The sequence below is a fragment of the Trachypithecus francoisi genome, unplaced genomic scaffold, assembly GCF_009764315.1.
Source record: "Trachypithecus francoisi isolate TF-2019V2 unplaced genomic scaffold, Tfra_2.0 Lachesis_group9, whole genome shotgun sequence".
NCBI lineage: Eukaryota > Metazoa > Chordata > Mammalia > Primates > Cercopithecidae > Trachypithecus > Trachypithecus francoisi.
The window spans coordinates 5158932-5182351 of NW_022681474.1; the positions used below are offsets into that span (position 1 = coordinate 5158932).

At 40.7% G+C, this 23420-nt stretch overlaps 1 protein-coding gene across 2 annotated transcripts in view; it reads left to right on the plus strand.

Annotated features, from left to right (window-relative positions):
- UPF2 (UPF2 regulator of nonsense mediated mRNA decay) overlaps positions 1–23420 on the plus strand; it is a 132526-nt gene that overhangs the window by 26525 nt on the left and 82581 nt on the right. For both annotated transcript variants that reach the window (XM_033209834.1, XM_033209833.1), the window contains exons 4-8: positions 1781–1941; positions 11913–12110; positions 15088–15237; positions 17182–17285; positions 20255–20340. In XM_033209834.1, the coding sequence (XP_033065725.1) occupies positions 1781–1941; positions 11913–12110; positions 15088–15237; positions 17182–17285; positions 20255–20340 (699 nt within the window). The remainder of the gene's footprint in view (positions 1–1780; positions 1942–11912; positions 12111–15087; positions 15238–17181; positions 17286–20254; positions 20341–23420) is intronic.

Below are 23420 nucleotides of genomic sequence, written 5' to 3' on the forward strand. Positions count from 1 at the left end.
GCCTGGATTGCAATGGCATGATCTCGGGTCACTGTACCTTCCGCCTCCTGGGTTCAAGCGATTCTCCTGCCTCAGCCTCTTAACTGGGATTACAGGCGCACATCACTGCACCTGGCTAATTTTTGTATTTTTAGTAGAGACGAGGTTTTGCCACGTTGACCAGGCTGGTCTCAAACTCCTGACCTCAGGTGATCCACCTGCCTCGTCCTCCCAGAGTGCTGGGATTATAGGCGTGAGTCACCATGCCAGGCTGAATTGTTATAGTATTTAAACAAAAGCTCATGTGAGTAGAAATAGGGTAAAATGGGAAAGTTTTGACATTGTTTCCAATAATCTGGGAAGAATAAATATAGGCATTATTTTTCTGCCTTTTTCTCTGTAACTTTTAGAAGATGGAAGATGGCATTACAGAAACCTTGTTTTCTTCACTGTTCAGAAGAAAACTCAAGAAATAAAAAAACTTCTAAGTATTACTTGTAAAAATAACTATTTGTAATTTATAATTGACTTTTTGAAACATTGTATTTGCATTATGGTTTATAAATTTTGAATATTATAGTACCACATGGATATTTTATATGTAAAAAATGGGATCCAGCTATATAAGTCTCAGTGATTTACATGAATATAATAAGACTTTTACTGTATACATTTTGGTGTTTTCAGTGGTTTTGCATTTGTAGTTGTGGGCTTATTGGTGTATTCTTGCAAAGTGGAAGAGGGGTTATGTCCTTAGTTCCTTGGTACGGGCTGGCCTGAGTAAGTGGACTTCTCCATTACCTGGATAAATAACCAGGCCTTGCACAGTAGATTGAGAATTGGCTGTGGGGAAGATTGTGGGCTTTTTCAAAAGATAATCTTGATTAAAATCATTATGGAAGTTTAAGGATAACTGATTCTGTTGTTTTTGAACCTGTTCAAAGTCTGTTGGTTTTGAAAACTGAGTTGTGTAGTTGTGTTAAATATTTTTGGTTGGCCGGATGCGGTGGCTCAAGCCTGTAATCCCGGCACTTTGGGAGGCTGAGATGGGCGGATCACGAGGTCGGGAGATCGAGACCATCCTGGCTAACATGGTGAAACCCCATCTCTACTAAAAAATACAAAAATCTAGCCGGACGCGGTGGCAGGCGCCTGTAGTCCCAGCTACTCGGGAGGCTGAGGCAGGAGAATGGCGTAAACCTGGGAGGCGGAGCTTGCAGTGAGCTGAGATCCGGCCACTGCACTCCAGCCTGGGCGACAGAGCGAGACTCCATCTCAAAAAAAAAAAAAAATATTTTTGGTTAGCTCTGTATGTCTGAGGGAAGTATGACAGTAATAAAAAACCAAATTTTAAAAATTATTTTGTGACATATTGTTAAATAATGATATTTCTGATTCAAATCATGGAGGTTTAAGAATAATTGATTCTTTCTATAACCTGTTGCTTTTGAAAATTGGCTTGTGTAGTTGTGTTAGTTTTGGTTAACTTTATCTGAGAAGAGTGTGACTGTAATAAAATACTGAATAATTTAAAATTATTTAGATGTGTATTGTTAAATATTATGGTATTTCAGCAAGCATTCTTCATATTCTTTGAGGAACCAGTGTTAAAATTTAAATGTTCAGGTAAATTTGATTAGACATTTCAGATACATTTTGAAAATAGTAGATTCAAATGTTAAAAATGAAAATTATACTAAATTTGTATGAGAAAATCAAATTATGGAATGTTTCTCATATGTAACAAGTTGTGATCACATCTATTTTGATAAGACTGTCAGATGATTTTATTTGTTTATAGGCGCATTCTACATTCTAAAGGGGAGCTCAGTGAAGATAGACATAAACAGTATGAGGAATTTGCTATGTCTTACCAGAAGTTGCTGGCAAATTCTCAATCCTTAGCAGACCTTTTGGATGAAAATATGCCAGATCTTCCTCAAGACAAACCAACACCAGAAGGTAAGATATCCTTAAAAACAAACATTGTGTTTTCTATAAGCACTGTCACTTACCTTTAGGCTTGTCAGATGTGCAGTATTGCAAATTTAAATTTTTAAAATGGCTTCAACATTTTAAAAATGGGCAGGCATGGTGGCTTGCGCCTGTAACCTCAACACTTTGGGAATCCAAGGTAAGAGGATCGCTTGAGACCAGGAGTTTTGACAGCAGCCTGGGCAACATAGTGAGACCCCATCTCTGTTTTTTAAAGAAATTTTTAAATAAAGAAATGGTGTTAAAACCTATTGATAACCTTGAAAAGCTATTTGAAATGATCCCTGAATGGAAGAGTCTCTGGACATAGAAAATAATAATTAACTCATGACAATATGATGAGTTCATTCAGATTCTTGTGTAATAGATAGGTATCTTTGAATTTCCTGGCAATTCTGTTTACTTAGAAATCTTAAGGGTGGCCAGTCTCAGTGGCTCATTCCTATAATCCCAGCACTTTGGGAGGCCGAGGCGGGAGGATCACGAGGTCAGGAGTTCAAGACCAGCCTGACCAACACTGAAACTCCGTCTCTACTAAAAACACAAAAATTAGCTTGGTGTGGTGGCACGTGCCTGTAGTCCCAGCTACTCAGGAACCTGAGGCAGGAGAATCGCATGAACATGGGGGTCAGAAGTTGCAGTGAGCTGAGATTGTACCACTGCACTCCAGCCTGGATGACAGAGTGAGACCCTGTCTCAAAAAAAAAGAAATTTTAAGGGTGAAGTATTTGTAAAATATCCTTTTGTAATTAAAGAAAAATTTGTATTTAATATTCACGGTAAGAAATACCTGTTGTACGGTGAAACCCCGTCTCTACTAAAAATACAACAACTAGCCGGGCGAGGTGGCGGGCGCCTGTAGTCCCAGCTACTCGGGAGGCTGAGGCAGGAGAATGGCGGAAACCCGGGAGGCGGAGCTTGCAGTGAGCTGAGATCCGGCCACTGCACTCCAGTCCGGGCGACAGAGCGAGACTCCGCCTCAAAAAAAAAAAAAAAAAAAGAAATACCTGTTGTATACTGTGAATGCATTTATTATATTTATATATAATAATGTACATGATTCTTACACTTTTTTTCTTTGAGACAGAGCCTTGCTCTGTTGCTCAGGCTGGAATGCAGTGGCACAGTCTCAGCTTACTGCAGCCTCTGCCTGTTGGGCTCAAATGATTCTCCTGCCTCAGTCTCCCAAGTAGCTGGGACTACAGGTGTGCACTACCATGTCTGGCTAATTAGAGACAAGGTTTTACCATGTTTCTCAGGCTGGTCTCAAACTCCTTAGCTCAAGCAATCCTCCTGCCTTGGCCTCCCAAAGTGCTGAGATTATAGGTGTGAGCCACTGCGCCCAGCCTCCTATTCAGTATCTCAAAAACTCAGTCTCAATCAAACTTTTTAAATGTGTGTTTTTTTTTTTTTTTAGATGGAGTCTCTCTCTGTTGCCCAGGCTGGAGTGCAGTGGTGCTGTCTCCGCTCACTGCAAACTCTGCCTCCCGGGTTCAGGCCATTCTTCTGCCTCAGCCTCCCGAATAGCTGGGACTACAGGTGCCCGCTACCACGCCTACCTAATTTTTTGTGTTTTTAGTAGAAACGGGTTTTCACTGTATTAGCCAGGATGATCTCCATCTCCTGACCTCGTGATCCGCCCGCCTCGGCCTCCCAAAGTGCTGGAATTACAGGCTTGAGCCACCGTGCCCGGCCAAAGTTTTTAAATGTTTTAAAAAAGTTTCATCATAGAATTTGTGTTTTGGTTGACCCTGGCTTGTTTCTCAGAACTTTCTCAGTATATTTGTTATGATATTTTAGAACCAAAATCTCTGTATAATATTTAGCATATGGCCGGGCACGGTGGCTCACGCCTCTAATCCCAGCACTTTGGGAGGCCAAGGCGGGCGGATCACAAGGTCAGGAGTTCAAGACTAGCCTGGCCAAGGTGGTGAAACCCCGTCTCTACTAAAGATACAAAAGTTAGCTGGGCATTGTGGTGTGTGCCTCTAATCCCAGCTACTTAGGAGGCTGAGGCAGGAGAACCGCTTGAACCCGGGAGGCGGAGGTTGCGGAGACTTGAGATTGCATCATTGCACTCCAGCCTGGGTGAGACTCCGTCTCAAAAAAAAAAAAAAAATTAGCATACTTGGGGATTAATTTAGTTGGTTTCTTTACCCTTTTCCTCTAATTGTCATACTGAAATTTAAGCTAGTTTTTCTTTTCATTTTAAATGACTTTAAATGTATTATTATTATTATTATTTTTGAGACAGAGTTTCGCTCTTGTTGCCCAGACTGGAGTGCAATGGCGCGATCTCAGCTCACTGCAACCTCTGCCTGCCAGGTTCAAGCAATTCTCCTGCCTCAGCCTTCTGAGTAGCTGGGATTACAGGCATGTGCCACCACACCCAGCTAATTTTGTATTTTTAGTAGAGACAGGGTTTCTCCATGTTGATCAGGCTGGTTTCAAACTCCTAACCTCAGGTGATCCACCCGTTTCAACCTCCCAAAGCGTTGGGATTACAGGCGTGAGCCACCGCCCTCTGTCATGACTTTAAATGTATTTTTAGACATCTTCCAGAATTAATAGACCTTGAAAAAATTCTGTCATTGTTTTTATTTTTATTTTTGGAGACAGAGTGTCACTCCATCACCCAGGCTGGAATGCGATGGTGCAGTCTTGGCTCACTGCAACCTCTGCGTCCCAGGTTCAAGCAATTCTTGTGCCTCAGCCTCCCAAGCGATAACTGGGACTACAGGTATGCGCCACCAAACCCGGCTAATTTTTGCCTTTTTAGTAGAGATGGGGTTTCACCATGTTGGTCAGGCTGTCTCGAACTTTTGAGCTCAAGTGATCTGCCTGCCTCAGCCTCCCAAAGTGCTGGGATTACAGACTTGAGCCACTGTGCCCAGCCCTGTCATTGTTTTTAAAAGATCTTTTTGTCTAGGCATGGTGGCTTATGCCTGTAATATCAGGGCTTTGGGAGGCCAAGGCAGGAGGATTGTTTGAGGTGAGTTTGAGACTAGTCAGGGCAACATAGTGAGATCCTGTCTCTACAAAAAATTAAAAAAAAAAAAACAAATTTAGCCAGTCATGTGGCACAAGCCTGTAGTCCTAGCTACTTGGGAGGCTGAGGTGAGAGGATTGCATGAGCCCAGATATTCAGCCTGGGTGACAGAATGAGACTCTGTATCTTAAAAAAAAAATTTAAGGGCGAGAGCTTTTTTTTCTTTCAGTACTTTAAAGATGTTACTCCTCTGTCTTCTAGCTTGCATTGTTCCATCAAGAGTGCTCCTACCTTTCTTACCTTTGTTCTTATTTATATAATTTATATATTTTTTTCTCTCATTGCTTTAAAATTTTTTCATTATCGCTGATTTCAAGCAGCTTAGTTATGGTGTGGCTTGGTATGGTTTTCTTCATTTCTTGTACTTGGGGTTCCTTGAACTTCCTGGATCTGTGGGTGTATAGTTATCATCAAATTAGGAAAATCTTGACCTTTATTTTCAATTGTGTTTTCTCTTTCCTCCTTTGTCACCTCTCCTACAGGGACTCAATCACAGGTATTTTAGGTTGTTCAAAGTTGTCCCACAGCTCATTAATGTCCTGTCCTTTTTGTTCTTCATTATTTTTTCCTGCCTTTCCTTTTGGATGGTTTCTATTGTTATGTCTTCAAGTTCACTAATCTTTTCTTCTACAGTGTCCAATAATTTAATTCCATTTAGAGAAGTCATTTGTTATCTCTATATCTTGTCATATTTTCTTTTTCTTCTATATCTTGTCATATTTTCTTTTTCTTCTTTATCTTACCATATTTTCTTCATGCCTGCTAATGTTTTATTGGATGTGTCCTGGATATTTTTGTATTCTTATAAATATCATTAAGCTTCATCGTAGGGTTCAGTTAAGTTACTTGGAAATAGTTTCATCTTTGAAAGGATGCTTTGTTAGGAGGTATCAGAGCAGCCTTTAATCTAGGGCTTATTTTTCCTAATACTGAGGCAGTACCTTTCTGGACTCTGTCTGATAAAGTAGAGTCTTAGAAGATTCTTCAGTCAGCCTGGTGGGTACTATTCCTGGTCCTATGAGCCTCTCTATGAGTCTTAATTCTTTTCAGTAGTTATTTTCCCAGTCTCACCTAGTTTCCTCACATGTAGAGGCTGATCAGTACTCAGGTGAACACTTTATTTCCTTATACATAGGAGCTGATCAGTACTCAGTTGAATGTTCAGGGAGACTCTGCAAATCTTTTGAAGTCTATCTTTGTGCTGGTTTCTCCTCTCTGGTACTGTGTCCTGGAAACTCTACCTGCCTTGGGTAGAGTATTACCAGACTCTCAGCTCTCATCCTCAACTCGGGGAGACTGCCTGGCTTCTCTCTTACTTGGCCACAGCCTGAAAAAATCTCTTTATGAAGTAAGCTGGGGCAATTGTAGAGCTGAGTTTTTGTCTACTCTTTATCAGGGATTATTTACTTATTACTGCCTGATGTCCAATGTTTGGAAATCATTGTTTTAATATTGTTTGCTTACATCTTTAGTTATTTTGGGTCACTGATACAGTACTTCATCTTGTCCAGAAGAGGCTTACATTGTCCAGTGATCAGAATATCCTTTATTCTACAGCCACTTTTTCCAGTTAATCATATGTCTCAGATTTTTTTTCATTTTAATACATCAGTGCCATCTAATTCTTTTTAATTGCCACATAGTAATATCCTGTTGTATGGTTATGCTGTAGTTTACTTGTCCTCTGTTGATTAACACTTAGTATTTCTGGCTTTTAGCTATTATTGTCAGTGCTATAACAAAATCTCTGAACCTGCTTCTTTCTGTACATATGCTAGTGTTTACAGGATACATTCCTAGAAGTAGAATTCTTGGGCTAAAAGGATATATGCATTTTAAGTTTCAATATATAATGTCATATTTGGCCAGGCGCGATGGCTCACACCTGTAATCCCAGCACTTTGGGAGGCCGAGGCGGGCGGATCATGAGGTTAGGAGATCGAGACCATCCTGGCTAACACGGTGAAACCCTGTCTCTACTGAAAATACAAAAAAATTAGCCAGGCGTGGTGGCAGGCACCTATAGTCCCAGCTTCTAGGGAGGCTGAGGCAGGAGAATGGCGTGAACCCGGGAGGCGGTGGAGCTTGCAGTGAGCGGAGATTGTGCCACTGTACTCCAGCCTGGGAGACAGAGCGAGACTCTGTCTCAAAAAAAAAAAAAAAAAATATATATATATATATATATAAAATGCCATATTTTCTATTAAAGAAATTTACAGCAACCCAAATGCCCATCAATAATAGACTAGGTAGAGAAAATGTAGTACATATACACCATGGAATACTATGCAGCCATAAAAAAGAGTGAGTTCATGTCCTTTGCAGGGACATGGATGAAGCTGGAAGCCCTCGTTCTCAGCAAACTAACATAGGAAAAAGACCAAATACCACATGTTCTCACTCATAAGTGGGAGTTGAACAGTGAGAACGCATGGACACAGGGAGGGGAACATCACACACTGGGGCCTGTTGGGAGGTGGGGGATAAGGGGAGGGAGAGCATTAGCACAAATACCTAATGCATACGGGGCTTAAAACCTAGATGATGGATTGATAAGTACAGCAAACCACCATGGAATATGTATACCTACATAATAAACCTGCACATTCTGCACGTGTATCCTGGAACTTTAAAAAAAAAAAAAATTACATGCCACTAAGTATATGAGAATGACTGTTTCTTTTTTTTTTTTTTTTGAGACAGAGTCTCGTCTGTCACCCAGGCTGGAGTACAGTGGTGCGATCTCAGCTCACTGCAAGCTCCGCCTCCCGGGTTCAAGTGATTCTCCTGCCTCAGCCTCCTGAGCAGCTGGGACTACGGGCATGTGTCCCCATGCCCGGCTAATTTTTTGTATTTTTAGTAGAGACAGGGTTTCATTGTGTTAGCCAGGATGGTCTTAATCTCCTGACCTCATGATCCGCCCACCTTGGGCTCCCAAAGTGATGGGATTACAGGCATGAGCCGCCGTGCCTGGCCCGAGAATGACTGTTTCTTTACACTCTTACCACATTGCAGTTCTTAATTTTTAAATTTGAAGTCAGGTTTTAGCATCTTTAAGTTTATTGATTGTTTTATAAATGTATTATTTTTCCTGTGAAATTCCTATTTGAATCTTCGATACCTGTACCCCCTGCCCTTTTTCCCCTTGTATCTTTTTTAAAAATTGATTTATAAAAGCGCTTTGGGAGGCCGAGGTGGGTGGATCACTGGAGGTCAGGAGTTCTAGACCAGCCTGGCCAACATGGTGAAGCCCATCTTTACTAAAAATACAAAAATTAGCCAGGTGTTGTGGAGCACGCCTATAATCCCAGCTACTCGGGAGGCTGAAGTGAGCGAATTGCTTGAACCCAGGAGGCGGAGGTTGCAGTGAGCTGAGATTACACTCCAGCTTGGGTGACAGAGTGACACTCCATCTCGGGAAAAAAAGAAAGCACTTTGTAATTAAGGAAATTATTATTATTATTATTATTATTATTATTTTGAGACCGAGTCTTGCTCTGTTGCCCAGGCTGCAGTGCAGTGGCGCATTCACAGCTCACTGCAAGCTCCGCCCCCCAGGTTCACGCCATTCTCCTGCCTCAGCCTCCCAAGTAACTGGGACTACAGGCGCCTGCCACCATGCCTGGCTAATTTTTTGTACTTTTAGTAGAGATAGGGTTTCACCATGTTAGCCAGGATGGTCTTGATCTCCTGACCTTGTGATCTGCCCGTCTCGGCCTCCCTAAATGCTGAGATTACAGGCCTGAACCACCATGCCCGGCCGACGGAAATTATATTTTTTATATGCATTGCAACTATCCCTCCTCTCTTTCTCTCTTGTCCTGTGCCTGTGATTTTCCTATTTTTTTATTGCTTTTGTTTGGTAGTATTTTTACCTCTCAGAAGCTGAATTTTCTTTTTTATGATTTACATTATTTTTTAGATATACAAAATATGCATATTATAGATTAAAAAGTGAAAGTTTACTGTCAGATGCATTACATTCTCCAAGGTAACCACTCTTAACAGCTTGATAGTAATGTGTCCAGACTTTACTTTTTTCCACAAAATATGTATAATCAGACAGATATCTCTAGCTTCATTAACTTAGGTAAGATATTTTGCATGATTTCCTTTATTGTTTCTTTTTTTTTTTTTTTTTTTGAGACGGAGTCTCGCTCTGTCGCCCAGGCTGGAGTGCAGTGGCCGGATCTCAGCTCACTGCAAGCTCCGCCTCCCGGGTTCCCGCCATTCTCCTGCCTCAGCCTCCGGAGTAGCTGGGACTACAGGCGGCCGCCACCTCGCCCGGCTAGTTTTTTATATTTTTAGTAGAGACGGGGTTTCACCGTGTTAGCCAGGATGGTCTCGATCTCCTGACCTCGTGATCCGCCCGTCTCGGCCTCCCAAAGTGCTGGGATTACAGGCTTGAGCCACCGCGCCCGGCCTCTGTATTGTTTCAATAATTATTTTTGAGAGCTTTCTGAGTCAGTTCTTGTAGATAGATCTCATTTCTTTTAACACCTGATTAATAGTACATAGTTGTCTTAGTCTTTTCAGGCTGTTGTAACAAAATACCCTAGTCCGGGCAACTTATGAGCAACAGAAACTTACTCCTCCCCCCTGGAGTCTGGGAAGTCTAAGATCAAGGTGCCAGCCAAGTTGGTGTCTGGCGAGAACTCTCGGCTTCATAGGTGGGTGGGTGAGTGGGGCTGAAAGTTCTAATCCTGTAGTCACTTGGTCTTTCTGGTGACTGGCTCCATCCTGAGACTATCCAGAGGCTCCACCCTAAGTCACCTCATTAGCATCAGCTGAGGTAGGGTCAATAAGCTAGTTATGAATAACAAAATACATGACTTTCACTCAGGAAATTCCAAGGGTTTTAGGAGGCCTGCCAGGAACCAAAGACAAACACCAGATATATTTATTATACCATGCTCTATATATTATGGATGTATTCTTTAAATATTGTCAATATTGTCTTCTAGTTTGTTTTTTACTTTTGTGTATACTTTTCATTAAACAAGTTGTAAATATGTCATTGTTTTTCTTTTTGGTGTATTGGTTTAGTGTCCTAATAAGTCTGTGTTTAAATATATTTTCTCTAAGGAAAGTAAGGAGTTTCAAGCAGCCAGTGTTTTTTTGGTTTTGGTGTTCTTATTTTCATAAATCACATTTAATGGATAATCTAACTTAGGGTTAATTTTAATTTACATAATCACTCTATAATTCTCATTTGGAGAGAAGTGTGTGAGAATAGATACGTTCATGAATGAGTTCATAATCATAAAGTAGGAAGTTACTTTCAGTGTTCTGAGTTTATGATCTATAGTTGTATGTACTGCATGTGTGTAAATATATACATACTTTCCATTCTCTGATAAGAGATCTGTACACTTCATCTTTCTTCCCTTCTTTTCCAGTTATCAATTGACTGACATTTATGGCATAAAAGAAAATAAAGGCTGAGCGTGGTCACGCATGCCTGTAATCCCAGCACTTTGAGAGGATGAGGCAGGTAGATCCCTTGAATTTAGGAGTTTGAGACCAGCCTGGGCAACATAATGAAACCCCATCTCTACTGAAAATAGAAAAATTAGCTGGGCTTGATGATGCATGCCTGTAGTCCCAGCTACTCAGGAGGCTGAGGCAGGAGGATTGTGCAAGCCCAGGATTTTGAGGCTACAGTAAGCTATGATTGTGTCACTGCACTCCAGCCTGGGCAACAGAGTGAGACCCTGTCTCAATTCAAAATAAATAAATAAATAAATATACAGTCTGGGTGTGGTGGCTCATGCATGTAATCCCAGCACTTTGGGAGGCTGAGGCGGGTGGATCAGCTGAGGTCAGGAGTTTGACAGCCTGGCCAACATGGCGAAACCCCATCTCTACTAAAAATACGAAAAATTAGCCAAGTGTGGTGGCGGACACTTGTAATCCCAGCTACTTGGGAGACTGAGGCAGGAGAATTACTTGAACCCGGGAGGTGGAGGTTGCGGTGAGCCGATATCGGGCCATTACACTCCAGCCTGGGCGACAGAGTAAGACTCTGTTTAAAAAAAAAAATTCAGGACCCTCTAAATTTATTATAGCAAGGGGGAAGTTAAGCCTTGGAGACTGAATTACATAACCTGTGTATATCTTTCCTAAAAAAGACGACTTCTACTAATCAGATAGTTGTAACTGTGCATTAAGCCTTATGTGGAAAGATGTTGAAATTACCTAAACTTTCTCTATATAAACAATCTCAAACTTCTACACTTTGAAACACTGACTTCTGTTCTTTGGAATCTCTGCTTCCTGGGAGGCTGTCCTCAAACTTTGCAATCGAATAAACTCTCTTTAAAACTAGATTCTGACCTTTTTGATTATTTTAGGTTGACAGTGGCAATCTACCATGTGCTAAGGATTTTGCCAAAAGGAGGAATGCTTCTTAATTAAAGGTTTATGGTCTGTTTTTGGAGATATAAATGGTATATAAATATGATGTAAATAGTATAGAGGATTATGAGTTGCCAAAAAAAAAAAAAAATACTCATGGGGGAGGTGGGACTTTAAACGGATGTCTTAGGAGTGGCCAGACTTACATATTTTATTTTTTGACTTTAAGTTTCATGAAAGTAGACCTAATTTATCAAATGGCTACTTAATCTCATATTAATTGCTTAAAACAAGTGTAAGAGCAAAAAATATTTATGCTCTTCTCTAGTCTGTTTTATTAAAGGGCTTTATTTAAAACACAGTTTTTGATTTGGTGTTGAAAATGGTCACACGTGCTTGTTGATTGAAGAAGTTCCTGTCAGTTGAAACACTCAAGATTCAATAGCTATAAAACTGAAAAAATAACTAATGTCCTGTTTATCATGCTATAACCTCAAGTTATATTAATTACTTGTGATTTATTTTATGGTAGAACATGGGCCTGGAATTGATATATTCACTCCTGGTAAACCTGGAGAATATGACTTGGAAGGTGGTATATGGGAAGATGAAGATGCTCGGAATTTTTATGAGAACCTCATTGATTTGAAGGCTTTTGTCCCAGCCATCTTGTTTAAAGACAATGAAAAAAGTTGTCAGAATAAAGAGTCCAACAAAGATGATACCAAAGGTAAATTCTAGAGAAAAAATATTTACATTAAGTGCTACAAGAATTAGCTTCAAAATAGTATTTGTAAAAAAAAAAAAAAAAAAGTTTATAGTTTTGTAATATGAACATTGAGTCATTAGAGTAAATGAGTGACAGAATTATATGGAATGATGGAACATTAAAGGATGATAATTGACATACTTTTAACAATGCTGATACTTTTAAGTTAATGTGAATTAATTTGAAAGTGTTTGTTTATAATGTCTTGTAGTGAATTCATGTGAGGTCTTGGTAAGACACGCATTTCCCCCAGGTAGATTGTTAGGGCAGTTGTTAGTTCTAGATGCTCGTTGCCTGTACTGCCTTTTCCAGGCTAGATAGAACCAACTCTTTGTGAAGAAGAGCGACTTTAGAGAAGTCAGGGCTTTTAGGTCATTAATAGAGTGGGAGTTTCTGAATGCCAGTTGTGTTGTATTTCTCAGGTTTGTCTTATATTTGCTGCTGCTGTTCTAATCTAACTCCCATCCTCTCTCGCTTGGGTTACTGTAATACCTCTTACCTGGTTGCCCTGTATTTGCTTTGTTTCCTTCTGTGCATTCCTTTTTTTTTTTTTTGAGGCAGAGTTTTTGCTCTTGTTGCCCAGGCTGGAGTGCAGTCGTGTTATCTCGGCTCACTGCAACCTACGCCTCCCAGGTTCAAGTGATTCTCCTGCTTTAGCCTCCCAAGTAACTGGGATTACAGAAGTGTGCTACCACGCCTGGCTAATTTTGTATTTTTAGTAGAGACGGGGTTTCACCATGTTGGTCAGGCTGGTGTTGAACTCCTGACTTCAAGTGATCCACCTACCTTGGCTTCCCAAAGTGCTGGGATTACAGGCGTGAGCCACCACACTCGGCCTATGCATTCCTAAACATTAATTTTACTCTCCTGCCTACCTGATGTCCTTGAATAACTTTACATGTACTTGGAATATAATTTAAAATTGTTAACATTGTCTCTAAGACCCACATAGTTTCAGGTTTGCCATTACAACTCTGTTACCCTTAATTTGCTATCCTTCTCAGTCTCTGAAATGGGCCCATCTTCTTGCCTTCCTGCCTTCCTGCCTTCCTGCATTGTTCTGTTTTCTGCTTGGAATCCACCATACCCTATTTGACTACCTTATGCATATTAGTTTAATTTTCTCAGATAAATTGTATGTTTTTTGAGAGCAAGGGTCACATTTTAAGTTTTTTTCAGAATGTCTGACACCTTAGCATCATTTTGAACATGTAGCTGATTAGTAGATGTTTTCGTAGCCAGACACCAGGGGACATTGGGGAGTGAATGCATGCTCCATGTGGGCAGGAGTTTTTCTCTGCTGTACTCACAGGTATATTCCTGGTGCTTAGAACAATACCTAGCACACAGTAGGTATTCAGTAAAAGTAGAATGAAAAGATGAATGAATGAGAAAGTAGTAGTCTGTTTTCATCTAGAGGTAGCAAAACTGATTCATACTAGTTAGAGGTTTCATTCTCCCAAATAATATATATCATCAGGTATCAGTAAGACATTTCTGTGTTCAATGCAGAAATTAGGAGATTAGAGACTATAAGAGATGAAGCTGAGAAATTTACCATACTTTCAGTTTAGGTATATATTCTTGAACTCAGGTTTTATTGGCTTTTGTTTTTTATTTACGAAAATTTTCAAACACAAAAGAAGGCTGTTATAGTGAACTTGCATTTACCTGTCGCTCAACTTCAGTTATTAACATTTTGTCCCTCTTATTCAACTAAGGTTTGGTTTCTCTTTCTTTTTTATTCTTCCTGTTTTGCCTTTTACCAATTACTGGTCATTTTCTTTTGTTGTGTTTCATTTTTTGAAATGATAAGGATATTTTCCTAATTGGTCTTTCTACATCTACCCTTTCCTGACTTTCTAATTGATTTTATATATTGCTGCTAAGTTAATTTTCACATCAGTTCCCTTTTAAATGTTATCCCTTGCATAAAGGAGAAACTCTCAAATCCTCATCTGGGAGTTTGAGACCCTTCTTAATGTGAGTCCACTTTAATCAGCCTTTCTCCCCCTTGCCATCTTTAGCATAGATAGATTTTCATGCCATATTAAGTCCTCATCCACACATATATCTTTCCATCCAGTCATCCGTCCATCTCTTCAGTTAACAAATGGTATACATAATCAGAGAAGATATAGCCTTCGTTCTCAATGAGCATAATGTATATATATTTTTGAGACAGAGTTTCGCTCTTTTTGTTTGTTTTTTTTTTGAGACGGAGTCTCGCTCTGCCGCCCAGGCTGGAGTGCAGTGGCCGGATCTCAGCTCACTGCAAGCTCCGCCTCCCGGGTTCACGCCATTCTCCTGCCTCAGCCTCCCGAGTAGCTGGGACTACAGGCGCCCGCCACCTCGCCCGGCTAGTTTTTGTGTATTTTTAGTAGAGACGGGGTTTCACCGTGTTAGCCAGGATGGTCTCGATCTCCTGACCTCGTGATCCGCCCGGCTCGGCCTCCCAAAGTGCTGGGATTACAGGCTTGAGCCACCGCGCCCGGCCTGTTTCGCTCTTTTTGTTCGGGCTGGAGTGCGATGGTGTTATCTCGGCTCACTGCAATCTCCAACTCCTGGGTTCAGGCGATTCTCCTGCCTCAGCCTCCTGAGTAGCTGGGGTTACAGGCATGCACCACCGTGCCCAGTTAATTTTTATATTTTCAGTAGAGATAAGGTTTCACCATATTGGTCAAGCTGGTCTCAAACTCCTGACCTCAGGTGATCCTCCCTCCTGGGCCTCCCAAAGTGCTGGGATTACAGGGGTGAGCCACCATGCCCAGCCGAGCATAATGTATTTTATAAAATCTAAATATATTAACTTCAGTTGCCAGTTATACATGCAGGTTTTAAAAGAAGTGATGCAGATTTTGTGAGTCTTTATCTACTTTTGTGTAGCAGGATTTTAATATGACTTTGAATTTAGGTATACTTGTTTGTTTTTCAACAGAGGCAAAAGAATCTAAGGATAATAAGGAGGTATCAAGTCCCGATGATTTGGAACTTGAGTTGGAGAATCTAGAAATTAATGATGACACCTTAGAATTAGAGGGTGGAGATGAAGCTGAAGATCTTACAAAGAAACTTCTTGATGAACAAGGTAAAGAACTATTTTACCAACTTTCATTTTTAATTGGTTTTTACACACAGAGCTCTTGCCTAAGAATACAATTAATTCTGTATTTTTTAATCCCTTGTTTTTCTGTTGTTTTCAGTCCATCACTGTTTTTGGAATTCGATTTATAACAGGACACTACATACCCAGTATTATATGTCTACAAGCTTTAATGATCATCTAAATTTTAAATAACTTAGTTCTAAATATCTTTTTTGTTTTTTTTTTTTTTTTGAGACGAAGTCTCACTCTTGTCCTCCAGGCTGGAGTGCGATGGTACGATCTTGGCTCACTGCAACTTCTGCCTCCTGGGTTCAAGCAATTCTCCTGCTTCAGCCTCCCGAGTAGCTGGGATTACAGCTGCCTGCCACCTTGCCCAGCCAATTTTTGTATTTTTTAGTAGAGATGGGGTTTCACCATGTTGGCCAGGCTTGTCTCGAACTGCTGACCTCAGGTGATCCACCCACCTTGGCTCCCAAACTGCTGGGATTACAGGCATGAGCCACTGTACCTGGCCCTAAATATCTCAAAGTAAATTTTTCTCGCTACCCCTTCTGTGATGGAATAACGATACTTAATACTTTTCTGATAACTTGATAGCATTCTCCTGATTGATTTAATTATATGACATAATCTTTACAAACAACATAAATGTATTTGAAAGTTATTCTGAAATTATTACTGGGTGGGAATATGACTAGCTTATCAGTTCATCTATTCATTTTATCTGTGTTTATAATTGAGTTGTGTTTTGTATTCAGTAATACAAATATTATATTTATTCCCTAAATAATTCCTATCGAGCTTTGAGTTGATTAGCTAGGATTCTTTTATTTATTTTTTGGGGACAGGATTTCACTCTTGCCCAGGCTGGAGTGCCATGGCATGGTCGTAATTGACTGAAGCCTCAAACTCTTCAAGTTCAAGTCATCCTCCTGCATCAACCTCCCAAGTAGCTGGGACACCCAGCTTATTTTATTTTTATTTTTATTTTATATTTTTTAGAGACAGGGTCTTGCTGTGTTGCCCAGGCTAGTCTTGGACTCCTGGCCTCAAGTGATCCTCCTGCCTCAGCCTCTCAAAGCCCTGGCATTATAGGCATGAGCCATCACATCTGACCAAGATTCTTTATTAGAAGGATACCTTCTGTCAGTATTGCTTTTCTCTTTGTTGGCTTAACCCTATCTTACTGCAGATTCTTTCTCTATGTAAACCAGCCACCCTCCTTAGAATCACATGGAATAGGGAGGCTTAGTGCTTCAAAGGCAAGAATTGGGAGTGCTGGGTTTTTTTTGTTTTTTTTTTTTTTGAGACGGAGTCTCGCTCTGTCGCCCAGGCTGGAGTGCAGTGGCCGGATCTCAGCTCACTGCAAGCTCCGCCTCCCGGGTTCCCGCCATTCTCCTGCCTCAGCCTCCCAAGTAGCTGGGACTACAGGCGCCCGCCAACGCGCCCGGCTAGTTTTTGTATTTTTTAGTAGAGACGGGGTTTCACCGTGTTAGCCAGGATGGTCTCGATCTCCTGACCTCGTGATCCACCCGTCTCGGCCTCCCAAAGTGCTGGGATTACAGGCTTGAGCCACCACGCCCGGCCTGGGAGTGCTGTTAATTGAAGAACATAGGGGAAGGGATGCCGGGCAGATACAAATAATATTTACCATAACACTGCATGCTTTTTCTGACCAAGTTTTTGTGCCTAATGCAAAAAGTTTGACTTTTTATAGTTGATACCTGAAAGACTGTAGTGACTTGATGTTACGATTCTAGAGTTACCTAAACTTTCTAGGATAATATTCTAAAAAATGACTAATGTTTTCCTGGGCACAAAAACTGGTCTAGATTATCTATTTTCCAAATAATTAATCATTGGATATTTTTATTCTGTGTTCTCTGTGTATTTTTTTAACCTATTTAAAAACTAATTTTACATTAGAACAAGAAGATGAGGAAGCCAGCACTGGATCTCATCTCAAGCTCATAGTAGATGCTTTCCTACAGCAGTTGCCCAACTGTGTCAACCGAGATCTGATAGACAAGGTATTGGTATCTCTGTGTAACTTTATTCAAGCACATGCACCTTGTAGGAGTCCTCTGATAAGGAATGTCTATGGTTTTTGGACTATTTGAGCTATAAAGTCCACCATTTCTTCAAATGAAGTCTTAGATGGGAATTCCGCATAGCAGACAAAATTGGATGTAATTCGTAGATGCTCTGTTTGGGTATAGAATTGGCTATAGCATCTTGTCCTGTTCATATATGGATCCCAGAATTTGGAAAATATTGTTTTATATCAAAGGTGCTAAAAGTATGGTTTCTGGATTTTTACTGGCTTTGAGGCACTTCCTGGGGTTCTGTGAGGTCAAAAATTCTTTTGATGATAATACTAAGATTTTTTTTTTGAGATGGAGTCTCACTGTGTTGCCTAGGCTGGAGTGCAGTGGTGTGATCTCGGCTCACTGCAACCTCAACCTCCCAGGTTCAAGCAAGTCTCCTGCCTCAGCTTCCCGAGTAGCTGGGATTACAGGCATGCGCCACCGTGCCCGGCTAATATTTTTGTATTTTTAGTAGAGACGGGGTTTCATTATATTGGCCAGGCTGGTCTCGAATTCCTGACCTTGTGATCCGCCTACCTTTGCCTCCCAAAGTGCTCAGATTACAGGCATGAGCCATCGCACCAGGCCGATTTTTTTTTCTTTCTTTTTTAATGTTTTGACATTTGCAAAAGTGATGGTGGGTAGAGCTACTAGCATTTTATCATGATTCAAGGTAGTGGTACCAAATTATACCAGTACCATTATACTTTCACCATGTATTTGCGATTAAAAAAAACAGTGCCGGCTAGGTGCGGTGGCTCAAGCCTGTAATCCCAGCACTTTGGGAGGCCGAGACGGGCGGATCACGAGGTCAGGAGATTGAGACCATCCTGGCTAACACAGTGAAACCCCGTCTCTACTAAAAAAAAAGAAAATACAAAAAACTAGCCGGGCGAGGTGGCAGGCGCCTGTAGTCCCAGCTACTTGGGAGGCTGAGGCAGGAGAATGGCATAAACCTGGGAGGCAGAGCTTGCAGTGAGCTGAGATCCGGCCACTGCACTCCAGCCTGGGTGACAGAGCGAGACTCTGTCTCCAAAAAAAATTAAAAAAAAATAAAAAAACAGTGCCACTTTCACTTAAGAGTCTCCTTGTTAAGTCCATAAAAATGAGGGTTTTTTTGTTTGGTTGGTTGTTTTTTTTTGAGATGGAGTCTCACTGTGTCGCCTAGACTGGAGTGCAGTGGTGTGTCTCAGCTCACTGCAACCTCAACCTCCCAGGTTCAAGCAAGTCTCCTGCCTCAGCTTCCCGAGTAGCTGGGATTACAGGCATGCGCCACCGTGCCCTGCTAATATTTTTGTATTTTTAGTAGAGACGGGGTTTCATTATATTGGCCAGGCTGGTCTCGAATTCCTGACCTTGTGATCCTCCTGCCTTTGCCTCCCAAAGTGCTCAGATTATAGGCATGAGCCACCACACCAGGCCGATTTTTTTTTCTTTCTTTTTTACTGTTTTGACATTTGCAAAAGTGATGGTGGGTAGAGCTACTAGCATTTTATCATGATTCAAGGTAGTGGTACCAAATTATACCAGTACCATTATACTTTCACCATGCATTTGTGATTTAAAAAACAGTGCCACTTTCACTTAAGAGTCTCCTTGTTGAGTCCATAAAAATGAGGTTTTTTTGGTTTTTTTTTTTTTTTTTTTTTGAGATGGAGTCTTGCTCTGTTGCCCAGGCTGAAGTGCAGTGGCATGATCTTGGCTCACTGCAACCTCTGTCTCCCAGGTTCAAGCAATTATTCTGCCTCAGCCTCCTGAGTAGCTGGGACTACAGGTGTATACCACCACGCCCAGCTAATTTTTGTATTTTTTTTTTTTTTTTGAGGTGGAGTCTTGCCCTGTCGCCTAGGCTAGAGTATAGTGGTGTGATCTCAGCTCACTGCAAGCTCTGCCTCCTGGGTTCACACCATTCTCCTGCCTCAGCCTCCCGAGTAGCTGGGACTACAGGTGCCTGCCACCACGCCCAGCTAATTTTTTGTATTTTTAGTAGACATGGGGTTTTGCTATGTTGGCCAGGCTGGTCTCGAACTCCTGACCTCAGGTGATCTGCCTGCCTCGGCCTTCCAGAGTGCTAGAATTACAGGCGTGAGCCACCGTGCCCAGCCAAGGAGCGATGTTTATTATGTTTCAACCTTAAGTACATATGCCTATAGTCTCAGCTACTTGGCCGGGAGCTGAGGCAGGAGGATCACTTGAGCCTAGGAGAGCAAGGCTGTAGTGAGCCATGATTGCGCCACTGCACCCCAGCCTGGGCGACAGAGTGAGACCTTGTCTCAGAAAAGAGTCTGTCCAAGTGGTGATGGTCATCTAGATAAATTCCCTGTTTTATGAAATTTTAGACAGGGGATTGAAGACAGTTGAGTTTCTTTTGGAAGGATTCTCCTCTGTCAGTTAAGGTATCTTGGAGAGAGAGAGTGCCATTTCCTCTGCTTGGGAAGAGAAACAAGGGATGGTCAGAGACCTTGGCTGAGGCCACTTATCAGGCTTTCCAATTTTCTTAGTTCGAATGAAGTACTCAGCATCCAAAGAGCCATATTTTGGGGTATTGTTTTCTAAACCCTAACATTACCAAATCTGACTGTCAACACTGAACTTTTTTAGTGAATGTGGGGGCACACTTGTTATTCTTACATCTTCTTGGGTATAATTTGTGCCTGTCTCTTTCTCTTTCCTCATTCACCTTTACTGCTTTTTGGTTATCCTTATTAGCGTTAGTAATTTTCTTGGCTCTTGGTAACTATTCTTGCTACTTTTGAGCTCTATCAGGAAACTTTCCTGATACTAACAATACTAGTTTCTTAAAACCATTTTGAAATGTTTAACAGCAAATAAAAATATCATAGTAGGCAGGATTTCTGCTTTCTGTAACTAAATAGAGGTTTTTAAAGAAAAAGTTTGCTTTTTCCCAATAGGCAGCAATGGATTTTTGCATGAACATGAACACAAAGGCAAACAGGAAGAAGTTGGTACGGGCACTCTTCATAGTTCCTAGACAAAGGTAAGTGTTATAAAAGAGAAATTTATTAGTGTTTTTACTCTGTAGTGCTGGTTGTAAGATCAAAATTCCTATCTCTTTAAAAATACTGCTTTTGATTTTACTCACTCTGTAGGTCATTAGCATTATTAGCGTATTTTTTAGAACTTGTTTCCCATTAATTTTTTTTCACTGCTTGTTAGCTCTGATGGGGATATTTCTTCTGATATCTCATTATTTTAAGAGAAAATATTTAAGAGTAGCTTAAGAAGAATAAGAATTGCTAGAAGCACTTGTTTTGCATTTTTGCCTCTGAAGAAAAAGCAATAAATGGAACATAATTTTTTTGGAGAGTTTTTAGTTTGTGCAAAGATCAGGCTAATGTGATATATCTAGTTCTTAGATATATGTTTAAATGAAAAATTTCAAGTTATTTAGGTAATTATAATAGTTTAGAGATATGATAGCCTGCCTAGAGACTCATTGGATAGAGTTGGAAATCACACTAATGATTATGTTGCTAGTAATTCAAGACACATACTCAGTTGCACAATGCTTTTAGATAATTCTGATGCATTATATTACACTAAATTAAAATTTCTACTTTACCTGAACATTTCAGGACCACTCATAGACTGTTGACCTTAGAATCCTGGAGGAGATCTATTTCTGTTTATTCAACAATAAATAATTAAATAATTTTATTAACTATTAAAATGATTACATATGATGTAGCTAAGACAGATACTCTCCCCACAAGATAAGGATTCTGAGATATTTCATTGAAGGTTTCTTCAGCAGAATTTTAATGAGGTTCATTCATTGATGGAGGCCCATGATCTCTTGATAATGGTAAGATTTCTCAGTGAAACCAAATCACTACTTGCCTTTTTTCTTTCATATCAGTTTTTAATCTCCTGTTAGCATTATTAATTCATTTTAGTGGGGCAAGGGAGAGGGAATGTGTTAATGTAGTGAGTAGATAATTAAGAATTATGTAATTGAAGAAGTCATATGGATGAATATTTTTATAATGTAAAATTACGTACTTCAGGCCAGGCATGGTGGCTCAGGCCTGTAATCCCAGCACTTTGGGAGGCTGAGGCTGGTGGATCACCTGAGGTCAGGAGTTCAAGACCTGCCTGACCAACATGGTGAAACCCCATCTCTACTAAAATACAAAATTAGCAGGGTGTGGTGGTGCATGCCCGTACTCAGCTTCTCATGAGGCCATGGCAGGAGAACCGGTTGAACCCAGGAGACAGAGGTTGCAGTGAGCCAAGATCATGCTATTGCACTCCAGCCTCGGCAACAGCGCGAGATTCCATCTCAAAAAATGGGTGGAATGAAGTGACAGTTTATCATAAGTATTAAAAAAAGATGCAAGTATTCTAGAGCCATGAGGAATAGATCTCATAGTCTTATATCCTTGCGGTATATAAATACAATTAAGTATATTATAATCAGCCTGATAATCAGGAAAGATTGTTATATTATTCTAAAATTTAATCATTCATTAAATAATTCATTAAGCATCTGCTGTGTATTGTGATCCATGCTGGAGATACAGTACAGGGGTGAACAAGATCATCTTAGTTCTTGTATTCATACAGCTTACAGTTTGGAGAGGCAAACACAGGAGTAATTCTAAGTGCCGTTGTCAAGAAGAAGGGCAGCATGCTTTGAAGCATAGAGCCAAGTGGAACTGACTGATTGAGTCTGAGGAGTCAGAGACGACTGCCTGGAACAAGGGTCATTTAATCTGAGGCCTGAGAAGAATGGACTAGATAAGGGATGGGTGGGGATTGGGAATGTAGGGAGAGCATTGCTGACAGAGGCAACACAGTATGTGCAGAGAGACAGAGATAGGAAAGGTCATGGCATCAAACTCTTGGAAACTCTTGGTAAACCTCTTTTTTTTGTTGTTGTTGATACAGAGTCTCGCTTGTCGCCCAGGCTGGAGTGCAGAGATGCAATCTCAGCTCACTGCAACCTCTGACTCCAGGGTTCAAGCGATTCTGCTCCCTCAGCCTCCCAAGTAGCTGGGACTATGGGCTCCCGCCACCATGCCCGGCTAATTTTTGTACTTTTAGTAGAGATGGGGTTTCACTCTGTTGGCCAGGCTGATCTTAAACTCCTGACTTTGTGATCCGCCCGCCTTGGCCTCCGAAAGTGCTGGGATTACATGTGTGAGCCACCGTGCCCAGCCAAACCTCTTTCTTAAATTTTTTGACATTGTCCTCTAGACTGTAAACTGCAGGAAGGAGGCCATGTTTACTGCTTTATACCCAGCACATAGCGCAATACCTGTCATATAAAAGGTGATAAAATTAGGCAACATGATATGTAATGCCCTTTCTTAGCTAGCTGGTTTTCAGCTTCTTCAGTCTTAATTCTAGCCATTCTTCCTCCTGCAGAATCTTGATCTGTAATGGTTTCTCGAATACCGTTTGCTCTCTCTACTCCCATGCCTTTGCCGCTGCTTTCTGCTTTTATCTGGGATGTCCTTTATTTTTCCACTGGAAATCTTTGACTCACCTTTAAGTCTTTAACAAGAGCTATCCTCTATGAAGAGCTTTCCTTTTTTCCTTTGTGTAGATAGAGATGTTCTTTAAAGCACTTCATGTTGATTTGCTTCCTGTCTCTCTGCCAGGCTTGAAACTATCACTCTTTAGGAAAGAGGACTCCATCTTTTCATTTTCTGCATCTCCAACACCAAGTATAGTGTTTGGCATATAGTCCAACCTTAAAATATTTGATGAATTAATCTTGGTCATATGCAGTTTTAAATAATAAGTGATACAGCCCCATAGCTCAAAATCCAGAAGTAGAAAACGTTATATGATGAAAAGTATCCTTATTCTTGCCTTCCCATCTGCCCAGTTTCCACTCCTTTCAGTAGGAAATCAGTATGTTGATGCTTATATATTCTCCCAAAGATTCTTTTGCATATACAAGAAAATACAATTATAGATTCTTATTCCCTGTTTTTAACACAGTGTGTAACTGATACATATCTTTTCATCTCAAGACATAAAGATTTCCCTTGTTCGTTATTTTAAAGTTGCTGTGTTTCTTTTGATGAATGTACTATATTTAACCGT